Here is a 17643-nt window from a genome sequence, read left to right as displayed (position 1 = left end):
GGCACTAGACAGACACACAGATCAATGGAACAGAATAGAAAGCCCAGAAAGAAACCCACACTATATGGTCAATTAATTTATGACAAAGGAGGCAAGAATACACAATGGGGAAAAAAGTCTCTTCTGCAAATGGTGCTGGGAAAACTGGACAGCTACATGTAAAAGAATGGAACTGAACTTTCTTACACCATACACAAAAATATGCTCAAAGTGAACAAAAGACCTAAATGTGAGACCTGAAACCATAAAACTCCTAGAAAAAAATATATAGGCAGTAATCTCTTAGACATTGGGTTTAGCAACATTTTTCTACTTCTGTCGCCTCAGGCAAGGGAAACAAAAGCAAACAAAAAAACTATTGGGATTACATCAAACTAAAAAGCTTTTGCACAAAGAAACCAACAAAATAAAAAGGCAACCTGCTGAATGGAAGAAGATATTTGCAAATAATATATCCAATGAGAGGTTAATATCCAAAATATATAAAGAACTTATACAACTCAAACCAAAAACAAAACAAAACCAAAACCAAATAATCTGATTAAAAACAGGCAGAAGACGTGAACAGACATTTCTCCAAAGAAGACATCCAGATGGCCAACAGACACATGAAAAGATGGTCAACATCACTCATCATCAGGGAAACGTAAGGCAAAACTACAATGAGATATCACTGAACACCTGTCAGAATGGCTAAAATCAAAAACATAAGAAACAACAAGCGTTGGTGAGGATGTGGAGAAAAAGGAACCCTCTGGCACTGTGGGTAGGAATGCAAACTGGGTTAGCCACTGTGGGAAAAAGTATGGAAATTTCATCAAAAAGTTAAAAACAGAACTACCCTATGATCCAGTAATTGCACTACTGGGTATTTACCCCCCAAATACAAAAACGCTAATTCAAAGGGATACATGCCCCCCTATGTTTATAGCACCATTACTTATAATACCCAAATTATGGAAGCAATCCAAGTGTCCATCAATAGATGAATGGATAAAGAAGATACAGTATACACACACACAATGGAATATTATTTAACCATAAAAATAAAAAGAATTAAATCTTGCCATTTGCAATGACATGGATGGAGCCAGAGGGTATAAACACTATATAAGCCAGTCAGAGAAAGACAAATGCCATGAGATTTCACTCATAGGTGGAATTTAAGGGAAAAAAAGAACAAAGAAAAGACACAAAGTGAAAAACAGACTCTCAACTATAGAGAACAAACTGCTGGTGACCAGAGGGGAGGTGGGTTGGGGGGATGGGTGAAACAGGTGATGGGGATTAAGGAGGGCACTTGTCATGATGAGCACCGGGTGATGTATGGAAGTGGTGATTCACCATATTGTACGCCTGAAACTAACATAACACTGTATGTTATACAGTATGTGTTATACTGGAATTTAAAAAAGGATCCTTCCAGCTCTAACATTCAGTGTTTCTTAAAAACAAACAAAAACGGGCAGAGGAACTGAAGAAAACTTATTACAAAGAAGACATACAGATGGTCAACAGACACATGAAAAGCTGCTCAACATCACTAATGACCAGGGAAATGCAAATCAAAATGAGGTATCATTTTATACCCATGAGAATGGCTAATATCAAAAGGAGAAGTGACAGCTGTTTGTGAGGATATGCAGAAAAAGGAACCCTTGCGCATTGTCGGTGGGAATGCAGATTGGTGCAATTGTGGAAAAAGGTACGAAGATTCCTCAAAAATTTTAAAATAGAAATACCATATAAGCCAGTAATTCCACTATTGAATATTTACCCAAAGAAAAAGAACACAATAATTCAAAAAGATATATGCACCCCTTTGTTTATTGCAGCGTTTTACAATGGCCAAGATGTGGAAGCAACCTAAGTGTCATCGATAGATAAATGGAGTAAGGAGATGTGGGATGTGGGTACAACGGACTATTACTCAGCCATAAAAAAAGAATGACATCTTGCCATCTGTGACACCATGGACGGAATTAGGATGCATCATGTTAAGTGAAATAAGTCAGATGGCGAAAGACGGATACCATATGGTTTCGTGTGGAATCTAAAAAACAGACAAGCAGAAACAGACTCGTAGACATAGAAAACGAATGTGATTGCCAGAGGGGAGGAGGGGTGGGAGAATCGGCAAAACAGTGAAGGAGAGTGGGGGGCACAGGCTTCCAGTTATGGGCTAAGTCACCAGGGTAAAAAGTACAGCATAGAGAACACGGTCAAGGGTATTGTAACAACACATGGTGACAGTAGCTATGCGTGTGGGGAAGCACAGCACTATGCAGAGGGTTGTAGAATCACTGTTTCGTACACCTGAACCTAATGTAATATTGTGTCGACTATCCTTAAGTTTCTGTGCTTTCAAAATGCTCAGATTTTAGAAACAATTTTAAAAATAATGGCTTATATTCCAATTTTTTTCTTAGGATGTAGAATTCTCATTTTTTAGATGAACAAACACTATGTTTCTGATACAGAAGTCAAGGATGTGAAATCGTCGAATTCATAACATGAGGCTAATGACTTCTTTGTATCATCTCTAAGACTCCAGGAGTACAAAAGCCTTGGAGATCTTTCTCATTGTGATTTCTATCACTGCCTTCCCACAATTTTGTTGTCTTTGCTTCTTTTGCTCTTTTTCTATCCTCCCTCCACCTTAATTAAACACATCTATCGGAGAATGCAAGTTACACTTCCGTTATGGCTGTTGGCCTCGTACGCCCCTTTTCATACAGACGCCTTTTCTGTACCCGGTGTGAGAAGACCGAGAATCCCGGAAAATTAAGCGTTCAAAAGCAGATGCACTCATAGAAAAAGCAGGACAGACGGTTCCAGGGGCTGAGGGGAAGGGGACATGGGGAGTGACTCAATGGGTAGTTTCTGCTTGGGATGATGAACGGCTTCTTCAAAAGCACAGTGGTGGAGGTTGTACAATGTTGTGAATGTATTTAATGACACTGAATTGTGCACTTACAGATGGTTAGAACGGTAAATTTGTGGATGTGTGTTACCCTAGTTTAAAAACAAAGAGAGGAAAAAAGCAGGTGCAGCACACCATCTCTTCCAGACATCACCAATTTATTCAGAAAATTCAAATTTCAGTTTGGCAACGTATGTCCAGGGGCAGAGAGTTTGGGATAGTCATTTCGTTGGAAGCAATCACATTTTCTAGAGATAAACGTCCATGGGGTAGCATCTGAAGGAAAGAAAGCAAAACTTTTAAAACTAATTTAGTGCGTGGGGTGATAATCATAAATATTTGCAGTTAACAAAACAATCAGCTTACACAACTGAGGCATGAGAAATGCTTATGCTAGTAGTAACCCTTTATTCAGTTCAGTTCAACATACATTAAGCACCTAATTTGTTCAAGACACTGGGCTAGCTGCTGGGGCTGAGGTGGAAATACAAAAATCACCAAGACATAATCCCTGTCCTTAACAAGTTTACAACAGCACATAGAACCATGAGTGCTACAGGTGAGGTACAAAATAACTGCTCTAAAGCCATGGAGGGAGGAGAGTTTGCCTCTCAGTAGAGATTAAAATCGGGACCCCCCTGAAGTTTGGCGGTGTGGGTGAGGCAGGATACAGCATGCCAAGTAAAGAAAACTCTGGGGTCTAGGCAGGTCTCGGCAACAGCAAATGAACTAGCTCCCCTTTAGGTTTAAATGTGTCAAAAGGGAAGGGGTATTCGAAGGGAAGGGGCATGTTTAGTTTAATCCTTCTCATCGACGTTAGCCTATTACAAGGAAGAGATCCACAGGAGTCAAGTCAATTAAGAAAGCAAAGTTTGAAGAGGCAGGGACATGAACAGGAAACACCATTTCATAGTTTAGTGTAAACTCAACCCCGTGTGTATACACCTCTAGTAGCTTAAGTAACATCATCAAATGGGGGGGAAAATCCATCAGGAGCACCGCAGTTCATCATGGCAGAACAGGGTGTCTCTTGTTAGACTCTACGACTAGCTTTGGTTCCTGCCAATGGAAGACATCATGTTACACGAAAGTAGAAGTCCATATTTTACACGTGATATTAAAGTCCTCAAACGTTACCTCCTCAATTCAGCATAAATGATGACCGAGAGAGAATCTGGGGACAGAGATGGAAGTCCCCGTAGGTAAACCGACCTAATAAGGACTTTGGCATGCTGTATTTCCTATTTAAAAAAATACAGGATGAGCACGTCCCTCCTGAATAACTTACTACGCATAGAACATACTCCAAGAGGAATTCTAACGCAATGTACTACTAATCAAACATCACAGTTTCTGCTTTTGTGATTTACACAAATTACCTTAATTATAATACTTTAGGGAACATGTACAAACACAGTATGTAACGTTTTAATATTCTTCATCAGCTTTAACTTCTAAAAGTTTGGCTTGTATTATCTCAAAAAAACAACAACAACAAACTACTTATAAACCTCATTTTCCCACAGAATTAATTCACCATCCAACTTTAAAAATAAATTTTTTTTAAAAAGAAACCAACAGTAAATTGGAATGCTAACACCTGCCAGGTTTTGATAAAATGAAAATAAACAACTCACATAAACAGCACCTCATAAAGCCAAAACCTTCTTTTGAAGTACAAAGTTCAATTCTTGTCCTCTTAGTAACTGCTAATCGGAAGCCCCCCCCCCCCCCCCCCCCGCCCCGCATCTTCCCCCCTTCAATCCAGGAACTGTTCTGGTTTAAGTCACGTGACACACAGTATTTTTTTTTTTTTTTAGCATCAATAAATTATTGATATGGTACCACGAACAAATAGCTAATTTTTAGAAACCAAAGCAACTCAGAGGACTAGCAGAACAGATACAATAGCACACTGAAATGATTTAAAAGTCAAATAAAAACCAAAACGTACCTTACCCTGGTCTTGTATCAATTGAAATGAAAAAACCAAAGGATGAAGTATCATTTCAGACCTACATACATCAAGATGCCAGTTCTTATAAAAACGCACTTCAGTTGTAAATGCTAGATTATGCAAAAATAATTTTATATCAATTGTATTTAACTTTAATGAATTTTCCCCAACTCTAATATTAAAAATGTTAAAAGAACTTAAATTTTAATGGCAAAAAGTTCCTATTTTCCCCATCTATTAAAAAAAGATTTTGTTTTCCCTTATTAACATACAATGCCCTATTGTTAAGGCACAACTTTTTTTTAGGATAAAAATGAAACCGTAGAATAGGTTTATTTTACACAACAGTTACAAGACAGACGTTTTGTAGGCATATACTGAAAATAATGCATCTTAAATTCAACCCGGATCAAAAACGCAAAATCGCCGTTTCTATCCAGGACCAGTCAACACCTAGCCAACGCAAACAGCTGCAGCTAGAATGATCCAAGCGGTTTCTATTTTTAACCTGCCAAAGATTGTCTCCAGAAGGCCATTTTCAAGGTGTTACCAAGGAGAGGCAAGCTGGATGTTTTCTTTTCTGGGGAACAGGGCGTAGGGGCACCCCAGCTCTCTCTACTTATGCTGGGCTATCAGAGAGAGTTCTCACCTTCCAAGCCCGAGTAAGATCCAGTTTCTGAGCACCTGAGACCAGGGCAGGGCTCCCCATCTCTGAGGGCAGATGTTTGCGGCCTCCCTCCCCTCCTCTCCCCTCTCCTGGATGCTTGTTCTTCTTCCGGACTCTCTTCTTAGCCGCCGCCCCTCCCCCCCTTCTTCCGACCCAATTTGCACAATATTCCAAGGGCACACCCCGCAAACGGAATTTGCACAATTGTTGCTTCAACCACATCAACCAAAGCACTTCTCAGCTTCATCATACAGCCATAAATAATCCACTTGAATGCGGATTTAAAATCAAGAAAAACCACTAAAATTGGGGTAAAGAATTTTGCCCGGCAACTGAATACCGGACAGAAATGATCCGTCTCGCAGGCTCTCGTAATCTCCGCTGCAATAGGGACAGAAGTGTGAAAACGAACAGGAAAAGCAAGTTTTCTTAAGCAGGCCTGTATACCTACTTCTCGTATTGACTGCATTTTCCTTCTGTCAAGAACAGATCTGAAGAAATGCTCCGTAGGGACAGAAGCACCGGATTAGCCTTGTCAGGGCGGGTCTTTGTGGTTTTGAAGCTGATCTTCCCTTTTTGAGACGTCTCTGAAAAGTAACGGTCAACCAGAACTCTGACAAGGCTTCGTCTCCCTGTTTGGGAACTGACCTAGCTCTCCGTTCTACCGGGAGATCTCAGCAGCCAACCTGGAGAAAAGTAGGTCTATGAGAGAATTCAGGGGTTGAGCGTTGCGGAAGAGTGCTGGTCAAGAAAGAGGGGCAGAGAGCGAAGGACATTAAAGGGCTGAGGGCATCGAGAACAAGGTAAAGACCAAGGGCAGAGGAAGGGGACGGCCGATAAGTACTGAGGTTACTGGCGTCCCTGTTTTTACTAAATGTGATGGGTAAAACTCAGATTTTAAGGGAACACTGTGCTCTCAATGAGGGTAAAGATAAAGGAAAGAGAAGGCCAGGAGTCAGGGAGGTTCAGGGTCACTAAAAGTTAAACTCTAATTATTGTGCTACATTTTAGAAGTGATTTTATTTCTGTAATTCTGGGAGATATTACATGCCTTACTTATTCATGGCGTTTCACTGGTATGTTCTGGCACAATGTCTCACATAAATAAATATAAACACTGTTCTTTGTACTTCTATTAGTTCTGTAATGTAGACTGACTTTTGGAAACAAAAGCAAAATTTGAAAACGAACTCTCTATGAAAGCACCTAAAAACCATTAGTAATTAGCCTCTACCCAATAAGTTATACAAATAATGCATTTAACTGCCAGCCAATATCTTAATTTTTGCACGCAAGCCCTTCATAAGTCATTATCTACATGCAGATTAATGAAATTAAAAATAAAACCGAAGCAGTCATGCTTGCTAATATGAACTAGTTTCATTTCCATGAAGTTAGAAAGTTTCCGTCTATTGCTGAAAAAAAACAAAAACAAAAACAACCAACAACTCCCAATCAGACGCCGGTTCCTAGTATGCCGGTCCTGTTTCCCCATATTTGACACATTAGAATTAACCGCTTCTACCATGGACTCTGGAAATAATACAAGCCTCTGCCATCCCTCCTGAGAAAAAGTGTTCTCATTTCATTGCCAAGTAGGAAGGTGAGCTCTCCGATTTTCTGTTCTGAATCCCTAAGTCCTGTTTAAATACCAAGTGTCCCGACTACCAAAACGTTGCATGAATTTTCATTGAACAAAATCCCACCTATTGAGGCCCACTCCACTCCCAGACTGGTGACCAGCTGCTGGATATTGAGGAGAAACACGTGCATCCTACCGGATTCAAGTCCCTAATGAGGAAGTAAAGGGCTTTGGAGACCGTGTAAAACGCAGACCTAAAGTTGTATGCACATGCCACCAGATGAGGATGTCCATTCTTTGGTCAATTTTACCTCCAAGATAGGAAAATAAATGGTAAGCTATTTTAAAGAAAACAAAATAAGCCATCCCGCCCCCTTTATCAGAATGTTATAAAATACGAAGTCACATGAAATAACGGTATTTGTTTACATAAAGTTTCCAGATCTCACACGGAGAGAAATCCGGCATCCCCAGGAAAGACAGTTCACAAAGTAAGGGGCTAATTATAGTGACTCAGTGAAGACTCAACCGCCTTTCTTCCAACCAGATTCCACACACCGAATTTTTAAAAATTAATCAAAAAGTAACATTAACCATCATTATTTTAATCTGAATGGAAACTTCAAAGTATCTTCAAAGTTACTACCTTGAGAGTTTAGGTTAGGTGCATTTATTAACGGTAAAAGCAACCAGAAATCATTCTTGATAAGGAGAGAATCTCTACATTCAAACCTGGCAAATTGTTTAAAAAGTACTAAAACAAAGTTTTTTAAAATAACGAAAGCTAGCTTAAGCCATGTAATTGTCAAATGAGTCAATTAGTAGAATCATTTATATTCTTATAGTGCATCATTTATCCCTAATGAGAAAATGTACCAAAATCCTAGTGCTAACCCTGAAACCTTAATCCAGACCTTATGAGTTAAAACTAAATGTTGGTCAGGAGGGAAAGGATGGAACCATGCACTGTCCACAGAGCAAACGAAAATCAATAGGAAGATGGCAGAAACGCTGAACCCAGGGGTACAAATACACTGTTCTGTATCAAAAGAAAACAGAACAAAACAAAACACACACACGGAAACTACAATTACAACTCAACCATCAAACAGCTATATTCTCGACTAGCTGGTGAACCTGTTATTAAAATTTCAAAGAATGAAAACAATTTCAGGTTTTTCTATTTTAATCCTTAAGAAATATTCAGCAACAGATAAATAGAGCATTTGTTGCATATTAACGAATGTGTGGCTGCTTGTGCTTTCTATCTGCATTAGGGGTAAAGACCCCCAATAACTTTATTTTCAATGAGATACACTTGTAAAGTAATTATTAAATCTACACAAAATCAATCCTTTCTTCAGCCCAATTCTATATGAAAGTACGAACAAACAGTGAAGGTTCGTGATGTTGTGTGAAAATGGTGACTCAGAACAATGTACTCAGCTGCAGATTTTAATTCACAAATATATATATATACATATATATATATATGCGCCTTGTGTATTGACAACTGTACGAAAATCGTCTCAAAAATAAAGACAATACTTGAGACACGAAGCAACCCATTTTCCCTGATCTTCCATCCTATTACAGGGAAAATAAGTCTCTGATGCTTCATAAATACTTCAGAAAGTTCAGGATGGCCTTAACCATGCATAGTCTGCACCGATGCTTTGAAGCCCCCGGCGTTTCGGCGGACCGCTCAACTTGGGAAGAACTGTGACCTGTCATCAGCTTTGCTTATTTATGTCCTGTCTTCTCTAGATCTGGCAGTTTTCTGACCAGGGCTTGGTGGTTCATTCTGATGCTGGCAAGGAGCCCTCCTTCAATGCCGTCGGACCCAGTGTAACTGATTTCTTCACCACTCAGGGTAGTCATATGCCCCCCAAGGGCTTTTAAGATGGCGTTGCCAGCACATATATCCCATTTTTTGATGTATGTCACATGGATATACAGATCAGCTTTTTCTTGACTCTTATCGGGTACATCCAAGAGTGCTAAGACTTTATAACCTAAAAGATGAACACAGAATTTAAGTTACGATTCCCAAGATTTAAAGAGAGTAGCTTCCTGTTTAAGAGTACATTGTTAAAAGTAACGGCACAGGACGTGAAGGAGTTCTCTTGACTGTGTTTGCAAGGGCTAAGTCTAAAATTATCTAAAAATAGTTTTGTTCTTTTTATTTTTTTTTTTTTTCAAATAACAGCCAGACATTAAACCTAAATGAGCAGAAAATATACTGCAAAATAACTTACGAAGCTATTCTTAAGTGTAACCAAACACACGTCTATAATTTTTTAAATTTAAATCTACTTTGTGGTTGTTTTCTATGGAATGATACATACACTATGTCTCATTTCCTACGGAATACTACACCGAAGCTAAATCCATCTAAATACCCACGAGCGCTGGATCTGAAAGACCAAGCACTACAATCTGAAGCCCTTATTGTAATGAGGCAAAGTTTTTTAAAAAATAATATAATAAAACACACAGATGAAACCAGGTCCAGAATCTGGTTTATCCCATTCCCACCAGGTATTCTGAACCTTACCTTTCCTAACCAGCCTAACAGAGAGCTTATAAGAAAACAATGAAGTCATATTAAGTAAGGTACCTATATATAATCACTAAATTAAAATTACTGGGCTTAAAAGTTAATCATTACTTTTTCCTTTATTACTGTGGTGAAAAGGTCTTCAAACACACGTTTCTGACCACAACGTGTTACTCATTAGAGTTAAAACACTTCTGTCCTATTCGACGGCACTCAAAACAAGGGGAGGCAAACGGCCTGTGAGCCACATCCAGGCCATGTGCCGGTTCTGTAGAACCCTAAGGCCACGAATGGTTTTCTGTATTTTTAAAGGGTGCCAGAAACCCAGACATCCAAGAGGGTCCATATGTGGCTCGTAAAGCCTTAAACATTTATAGTTGGCCTTTCAGAGAGAGTAAGCCGACCCCGGATCAGTAACGCAGGTAATAAAATGGTAGAGAACGTGCGACGAGCTGGGTGGCCACTAGACTCGGGCTCGCCCCGGACACGAAGGCTGAAGAGTTCAGAGGTGTCGAAAGTGACCCGCGGGTCAGCCACTGTAGGGACCCTCGTGATGACGCCTGGCATCGTTCTGCCACACGAAGCATCAGAATGTGCTGGATCTCCCCTCTCCTCACAGATACTCCTGCAGCGAAGCTCCCAGCGTGATGACTTATGCCACTGACGTGAAGATGCCGCCTCAGTGTTCGAGGAGCAGGAGTCACCGGGCTGAGACGTGCCGCTACTGTTGACACCGTGGCTCATACGAAGGCATGTGTGACTGAGATCCCACCCCAGACATTACCAAGTAGGCACCAGGCCTGTCGGGAGAGCACGCGCTCTATCCTCCCTTTTCTTCCCGAGCACAGGGCCAGCGATCCTTCCTCCTGACAGAAGCCCTGACCGTGCTGGGGACGCGGGGCACCGGCGCCACAAGGGGGGTAGGAACATACCGGCACCACCAGCTGGGATAATGGTGGTCTGGTTTCCAAAAGTCTGAAGAGCAACCTGCTTGACCATTCCTGAATGGGAGCGTGACACAACGATCCTCGGGGTCCTCTCGTTGTAGGAAGTGCGGGCTTTCACGTTGGACCCACCATCTACCATGGCCCAAGCTGAAAAGCAAATATAATACCCATTAACAGCACTGAAGCTTTTTGAAACTAAAACTCAACGTACAAAGGGTTGACTGGAAAAATATCCTTTTACACGGAATTGCTTGTATTTTTTTTCCAAAACGGAAATTTTTTTTTTCTGAGAACCAGAGTAATATTTAGTATTTTTTTTACACTAATAGGCAAATATGAAGACCAAGTTAAAAAAGGCCGTGTGATCCTGCCCAACCAGAGACAGTGGCTACTTAAGACTTGACTTAACGATGCCCAGGTTCCAGAGCTCCTTGTGAGCTGCTGAGTGCTCACTGGGATTGCACCCCAATCTCCCTGTAGCTCGGCCAGCGTCTTCCCCTCCGCTACACAAATAACTCTTCAGGAAACATCCTGCATGCTCATCTCCACGTCAAAAGTCTGGCTCCTGGGGAACCCTACCTGTAACCACCTAGGACATAAGCAGCAAAACTAGTTACCCTGGATAATTAACAACTTAAAACAGGTTTTGCTCCTATACTACCTCTATTTCTGATACGTTCGTAGTTTTAATTATTCGCATATCGGACCCGTCTCCTAAGGGAGCTTTATAAACATAAGGCAGCTCAAGGGGGGAGTCAGGGTTACGTATCTGCTTTGTTGGAGAGCGTAAAAAAATGCTCTAGATTTCGAAATAGAACAGGAATTATAAGAAGGTGAGGAGACCCTCGAGATGGCTTGAAATGTTTTTCTCGGCTTGCAAGTTTTCCTCAGTGACTACCAAGCTATACAAGAGAACGGACTTACTCAGAATCATCCCCATTAGCTTGGTGCTCTAGCAGTCACTCACCATGGGGAAAAACAGTCCGCATGGCTACATGCTGTCCGGACGACAGCAGCTGCATTACCACTTACTCCCGGCTGCAGGAAAACATCAAAAAAGTGAGCAGAGTCGGGGTTTCTGAGTTCCCCGAAGATGATGGCAGGCTCTCGGACTCCCGTCACACTTCTTTCTAAAAACCACACACAGCGACAAGGAGGGCAAATACGCACACCCTTCATCAACGGCTAAGGAATCAGTAGAAGACGGAGACTGGTCACAAACGCAAACTTCAGAGAAAGAAGAGAAGTAAACACTGAAGGTCAGCAGAATGAGTGCCACGGCTGATCCCAGGGTGGGGACTGTGGCAGGAGCTCCGGACATGCCAAGAGGTTGGAGGACTCTCGGTGGTGGGAGAAGTCAGAGAACAGCGGCCGGGATTTCTCCCCAGAGGGAAAAGGTCCCATCTGAGATGAGAACTCCCGAAAGCGGGCCTGAAATGTGGCAAGAGAGCAGCGACAAGAGGAGGCCAGGAGAAGACACAGAGCCCAAGTGAAGTCCTGAGGGCACGCAACACCTATCGGGACACGTCTCCATGAGTGTCTCCACGAGAGACAAAGACGGGAGACTGCAAACAGAACTAAAGAAAAGGAGTTGGAGATAAGGGCCCTCCTGAAATAAGAAAGCAGAAGGGTGGAAACAAAACAAGATGCCTGCTAACAAAGATAATGTCTTCCTCACCCTAAAGGAGACGAAAGCTCCTGGGCTGAGAACCACCCAAACACCTTCCCACAACTCCGCAATGGCCGTGCGGCGGCCCAAATGGGAATGAGAAACATGGACTACTGCAAAGTCCGCTGAAACCAGAAGAAGAAAACACAACGAATGAAGGTCGAAACGTTCCAGGCTACTTGAAAATGCTCACAGATCACGCAGAATAAAACGGTAACACAATATTCTAGAGAACAAGAAAGAAAAAAAGAAAGAAAGAAAGAAAGAAAGAAAGAAAGAAAGAAAGAAAGAAAGAAAGAAACAAGAAAAAAAACCCAAAAGAACACCATGGAACAAAGAAACAACAACTGAGGACAGGTAGAGAAGTAGGAACATAGTAAATGAAATGGGCCCTCGCGTAACGCGGGGAAGAAATTGAAAACAACAACAACAACAGAAACACAAGATGGCTGAAGACTTAGCCCTAGATGGTGGGATATACGGAAGGGCAACAGCGTGGCCCAAAATCAGAGCAGGCAAGGAGGATGGCAAAGGATAAGTGAAAACGAGAAAACTGATTAAAGGGACCAGAGAGAAGGCAACACACAGACGTCAGCGGAAGAAGAGTCAGTATATACATATTAGCAGGTCTCTGAAAAGGGGAACCAGGAGCCATGAGATAGAACCCGTTGTAAAATTACGGTCCAAAAGATCATGCCTGAAAGAAAAGAGAACCGAAATGTCCACACGGAGAGACACACTGTGTAGACATCTGCCCAGAAAGCCAACTCTGTATCTGACATCTAGAGTTCTATTATTAGACTTTCAAGATAAAGTTCCTTGGCACTCCAGGCAAAAATACCAAGCTCCTTACAAAGGAAAGAAAATCGGATTATCGGCTTCGCTGCCAACGGGATTCAGCATGCACCCACACGGATATTAATCAGTTCAATATTTTCTACCAGTAACCAAGAGAAAAGAGTGCAGCGGGGGTAAGACAGCGTCCTACTAAAATTCATGCCTGCTACGAACCTTTGGAATGTGACCTCATTTGGATACAGGGTCTTTGCAGATGTAATTCAAGTCAAGGTCACACTGGATTAGAGTAGGCCCTAAATTCAATGACTGGTGTCCTTACAAAAACAGGACACACAAAACACAGACTGAGAGAACGGGAAGGAGGAGGCATGGAGTGATGGGTCTACAAACCAGGGCACCAAGGGATGTCTCACGCCACCAGAAGCTAGAAGAGGCAAGGGAAGTCTTCAAGAGGGAGCACGGCACTGCTAACAACTTGGTATCAGACTTCTGGCCCCAAAACTGCGAGAAAATAAATTTCTGTTGTTGTAAGCCCTCAAGTTGATGGAAATTTGCTAGAGCACCCAAGGATAGAGGGCTAAACCAAAGAGTTTGGAAGTAGCGGAGTCTTTCATGTATCAAGGCTACAGGAAGAGCTTTTAACACGTTAAGAACTCAGATAATAGGAAGGACAGCTATGTGCTAGCTCTTCTGAAGTAATCCATTAGAGGATGAGCTTTAGCCAACTGAAGGAGGACTGAAGAACACTCAGCAAAAGCACTGTTGGTCAGCACTGAATAAATTTAACTGGGGATTTAAGAGGAAACCAAAGACAGGAATAAAGGTTTTGGAAGAATCAAAGCGTGTAAATGATTTGTGTGTAAGAATCAAAGTGTGTAAACCAATCACAGTTGATTGGTTAGAGTCAAAGGATACCATGTAAATCTAAAGAGCTGAAGAGCAGAAAGACAGGTCAAAAAAGCTACGACTGACCAAAATGGGATGGTAGTCAAGGAGGCTAAAGGAAGCTCATTTCTTTGTTGCTCATAGGGGAGACCCAACGGACGATACCTAAGGACTACATAATGAATGGCATTTAAACAAAAAAGTTGTATACAAAGGTATTTTAATAAAGAGTAGGCAACAAAAAGAACAAACTTAACTTAAAAATAATAAGTAGGTTGAATCACACTGAATACATAAAAATCCATGAGATGTCAAGGATATTAAAAAAATAAAGGAAAAATCCTGCTCTTCCTGGAAAAAATAACATGTGTTTCCACTGGAGGTCATTTTTACCCAAAGTCCTTACTCAGAAATTGGTAAAGAAAAAAAAGTTAACTATGTATTTTGTCTTTCTAGTAGGAACTACATTTCAGGATCAACAATTCCAGTTGATGAAATTGCTCTACACACGAATTTTAGTTTTGAAAACAGTTTTTTGAAAAAACACACAGAATTAGAAAATTCCATTTTACATCTTTAACAGATCTTTTTTAAAAAATGTTTATTTATATTTGAGAGAGACAGAGATGTTAGCAGGGGAGGGGCAGAGAGAGAGAGAGAGAGACAGAGACAGACAGAATCTGAAGCAGGCTCTGAGCTGTCAGCACAGAGCCTGACATGGGGCTCGAACTCATGAGCTGTGACATCATGACCTGAGCCAAAGCTGGACATTTAACCAACTGAGCCACCCAGGTGGCCCACAGCTTTAATAGATCTTAAAACTATTTTGTGAAAGGCTTAACGGAATCCTGATCTCAAACGGTGCCGAAGTATTTCTCCAGACTACCTGCTGGTAGCCAGAGAATAAAAATAATTTATAGCAGATCTAGTCATGACCACTTTAAACATCTTAGCATCACTAGTAATGAGACGAGATAGCATAAGTCATGTAAAATGATGCAACAGGAAGTACATGATGAGTATCTACAACGTATTGACAAAAATGCTAACCTTAAGCCAGTCAAGGCTTTGGATCTAATTTGCACTTTAGAACAAAAAGAATATGAAAAATAAACAAGTTAAAGGACACCCCGAGCAAATAATCAGAGAAATCCAAAGAGCAGGACATTATGTAACAAGTAATTTGATCTCAACAAGTAATGTCACAGGGAAGAACAGGACTAGAGGTTGTTCTAGATTAAGAGAACTTAACAGAGCAACAAAAAAATGCATGTCATGAGACTGGATCTTGGTTTGAAGTAACCAGTTGTGAAATCCACTTTAGTAACAATTGAGGGAAGGGGTGCCTTGGTGGCTCAGTTGGTTAAGCATCCGACTCTTGTTTTCAGCCCAGGTCATGATCTCACAGTTTGAGCCCCGAAGAGGGCTCCGTGCTGACAGTGTGGACCTTGCTTGGGATTCTCTCTCTCTCTCTCTCTCTCTCTCTCTCTGCACCTCCCTTACTCATGCACACACTCTTACTCTCTCTCTCTCAAAATAAATAAAATGAAATGAAAGAAAAGAAAGTAAAAAGAAACAACCAGGGAAAACAGGAGTATTGGATCAATTAGGGAATAAATGCTAATTTCAATGTTATATTAACAGAACTGTTATGTAGAAACATGTCCTTTTTAGAGATGCACAGTGAAGTATATAGGGATAAAATGTCATGATCCTTGTAATTTTCTTTAAAGCACATGAAAAAAAAAGGAAGCAAACATAAAAACGTTCAACTGTTAAATCCAGAGGAAAGAGCATGTGGAAATTCAGTACAATTTATGCTTGTTTGAAATTATTCATAAAAGTTAAAAAACGAGAAAGAAAAAACAAAAAAATTCTCTAAATTCTTTTTAGAAATGATCAAAAACCATGGTTCTACTAAGAAGTGAATTTACAGTGCTACATCTCTAGAGGTCAGTATTGTCTAAGAGAATAAAGACAGTATCTCTTGTTGATAGTATCAGAACAATTTAGGTAAGAATTACTAATTTAATATTTTAAAAATATACTTCATGTTACATAATCTCAATACATTCTCTTATAACACTTACACAGACAAATTATTTCAAGCACTTTAAAAATTCAGTAGGTGCTTAAATAAATGATTGTTGGTGAAGAGGTAATCATGAAAAGGTAAAATAGCAGCTAAAAGAATGGACTCATTCTATCTGTAAGACATGCTAAAAAAAAAAAAAGAGAAGAAAAAAAGAAAGAAAGAAAGAAAGAGAAAAAAGCCCAGTGGGAGATAAAAAGTGGTTGGTACTTTGATAACACAGACCTCAGACATTGTAACTTCTTTCTAACAGCTACAAATTTCCCCTGCGTGGATACACTACACTTACACATTTATACATTACTCTGTTAAAATACTATTGAAGTATCTGTTGCTTCTAAGAATTTCAAAGGCAATGAATTCTTCTAGCTAAGTATGATACAGATTTGGATCAGTTTGGCTCTGACTACTGCCAATAACAATACTATCTAGCTCCCATTAGAGTCAAGTGTAGCTAAATTCTGGTAAACATTTAATACTTGACAGTTGGTACTCTGCCAACATCAATACACAGGCTGAATCTGAAAATAACAGTCCAAAAAGAGGACACAAGCCAAACAAAGCTTCAATCCAGGAATAGCAGGTCAACCCGCACCTAATTAAGGACATATCGATTCTTCTGGAATGTCTGCTCACTAGCAAGCACCGTGTGTTCCAGCATACAGGGCAAGTCGGCTGCCTCACAGAAGAACAGGGCAGTTTATCATAACTTACAGGAACATTTTTGGAACACAACTTGTTCCTAAGTTAGAAACTTCTGGCTTTTTTATTTTAAAGGAGGTAAGACTATAGGGGGAGAGGATACATGTTCTTACAGAATAAAGATCTTTTTTTTCATGGGCATTTTATTATTCTTATTCTCCCCTACCCCTAAAATGAACAGATGTAGAAATCAGGGCTCCAAGAATGTGAATCTATTTGCCTATCCTGTGTCAACTTTCTCTGCGTTTCCTGTATTACGATTCTTACTCTCTTTGGAGCAGCAGGCTGTCTGCAGCTAAGGGTGCCATGTGACCTCTGGCCAACGAGATGAAGAAGCAGGGGGCTTCAGGCTACTCTTTCCTAACACAAAGAATATCTGGGAAGAGATCTTTCGTCCCTCTTCTTTCCTCTTTCTCCCAGCCTGGAACAGAGCCATTGTAACCAGAAGCACCCATCTCCGTGAGGCTACAAACAAAGAGCCACCTTCTAAGAAAAGCAGCAAGAAGTCAGGTGCCCAAGAAGATCATAAAGCCACTGAAGCACCCTGCCCTTTGGCCATCTCACTACGTGAGGAAAATAAAACCTTTACTTGTTTACCTACTGTAATCAGATTTATTTTGTATGCAGCTAAATGCAACCCTAACTGATACAGACAGGCAATGAGGAACACTGTCAAAGGAGGAGTCCACTATACTTCAATTAAAAAAAAAAAAAAAAAAGTAAAAGAAAAAAACTGAGACAGGACTTCAAAGACTTAAGCCCTGTACATCGCCTTTATATGTTTGTTTTCTCTTTTTTAAATTGGAAGTCACCATAATTCATCTTTTATACGCTTTCCAGGGGTATTTTGAGTTTGGAATG

General features: G+C 40.6%; 1 protein-coding gene across 11 annotated transcripts in view; it reads right to left on the bottom strand.

The window, feature by feature from the left end:
- Positions 1–3064: 3064 nt before the first annotated feature.
- Positions 3065–17643, bottom strand: part of BPNT2 (3'(2'), 5'-bisphosphate nucleotidase 2) — a 36576-nt gene continuing 21997 nt past the window's right edge. For 2 of the 11 annotated variants that reach the window (XM_086695634.1, XM_086695632.1), the window contains 2 exons: positions 10622–10783; positions 3065–9144 (listed from right to left, as the gene is read on the bottom strand). In XM_086695634.1, coding sequence (XP_086551760.1) covers positions 8873–9144; positions 10622–10783 — 434 coding nt within the window. In that variant the 3' untranslated portion in view covers positions 3065–8872. The remainder of the gene's footprint in view (positions 9145–10621; positions 10784–17643) is intronic. The other 9 variants (XR_015246829.1, XR_015246834.1, XR_015246833.1 and 6 more) reach the window with 9 other exon arrangements.

Source organism: Puma concolor, chromosome F2, assembly GCF_028749965.1.
Source record: "Puma concolor isolate L17-30 chromosome F2, mPumCon1.1.hap2, whole genome shotgun sequence".
NCBI lineage: Eukaryota > Metazoa > Chordata > Mammalia > Carnivora > Felidae > Puma > Puma concolor.
The sequence above is the reverse complement of the archived record's forward strand: the minus strand, read 5'-3'. Positions and strand labels throughout refer to the sequence as shown.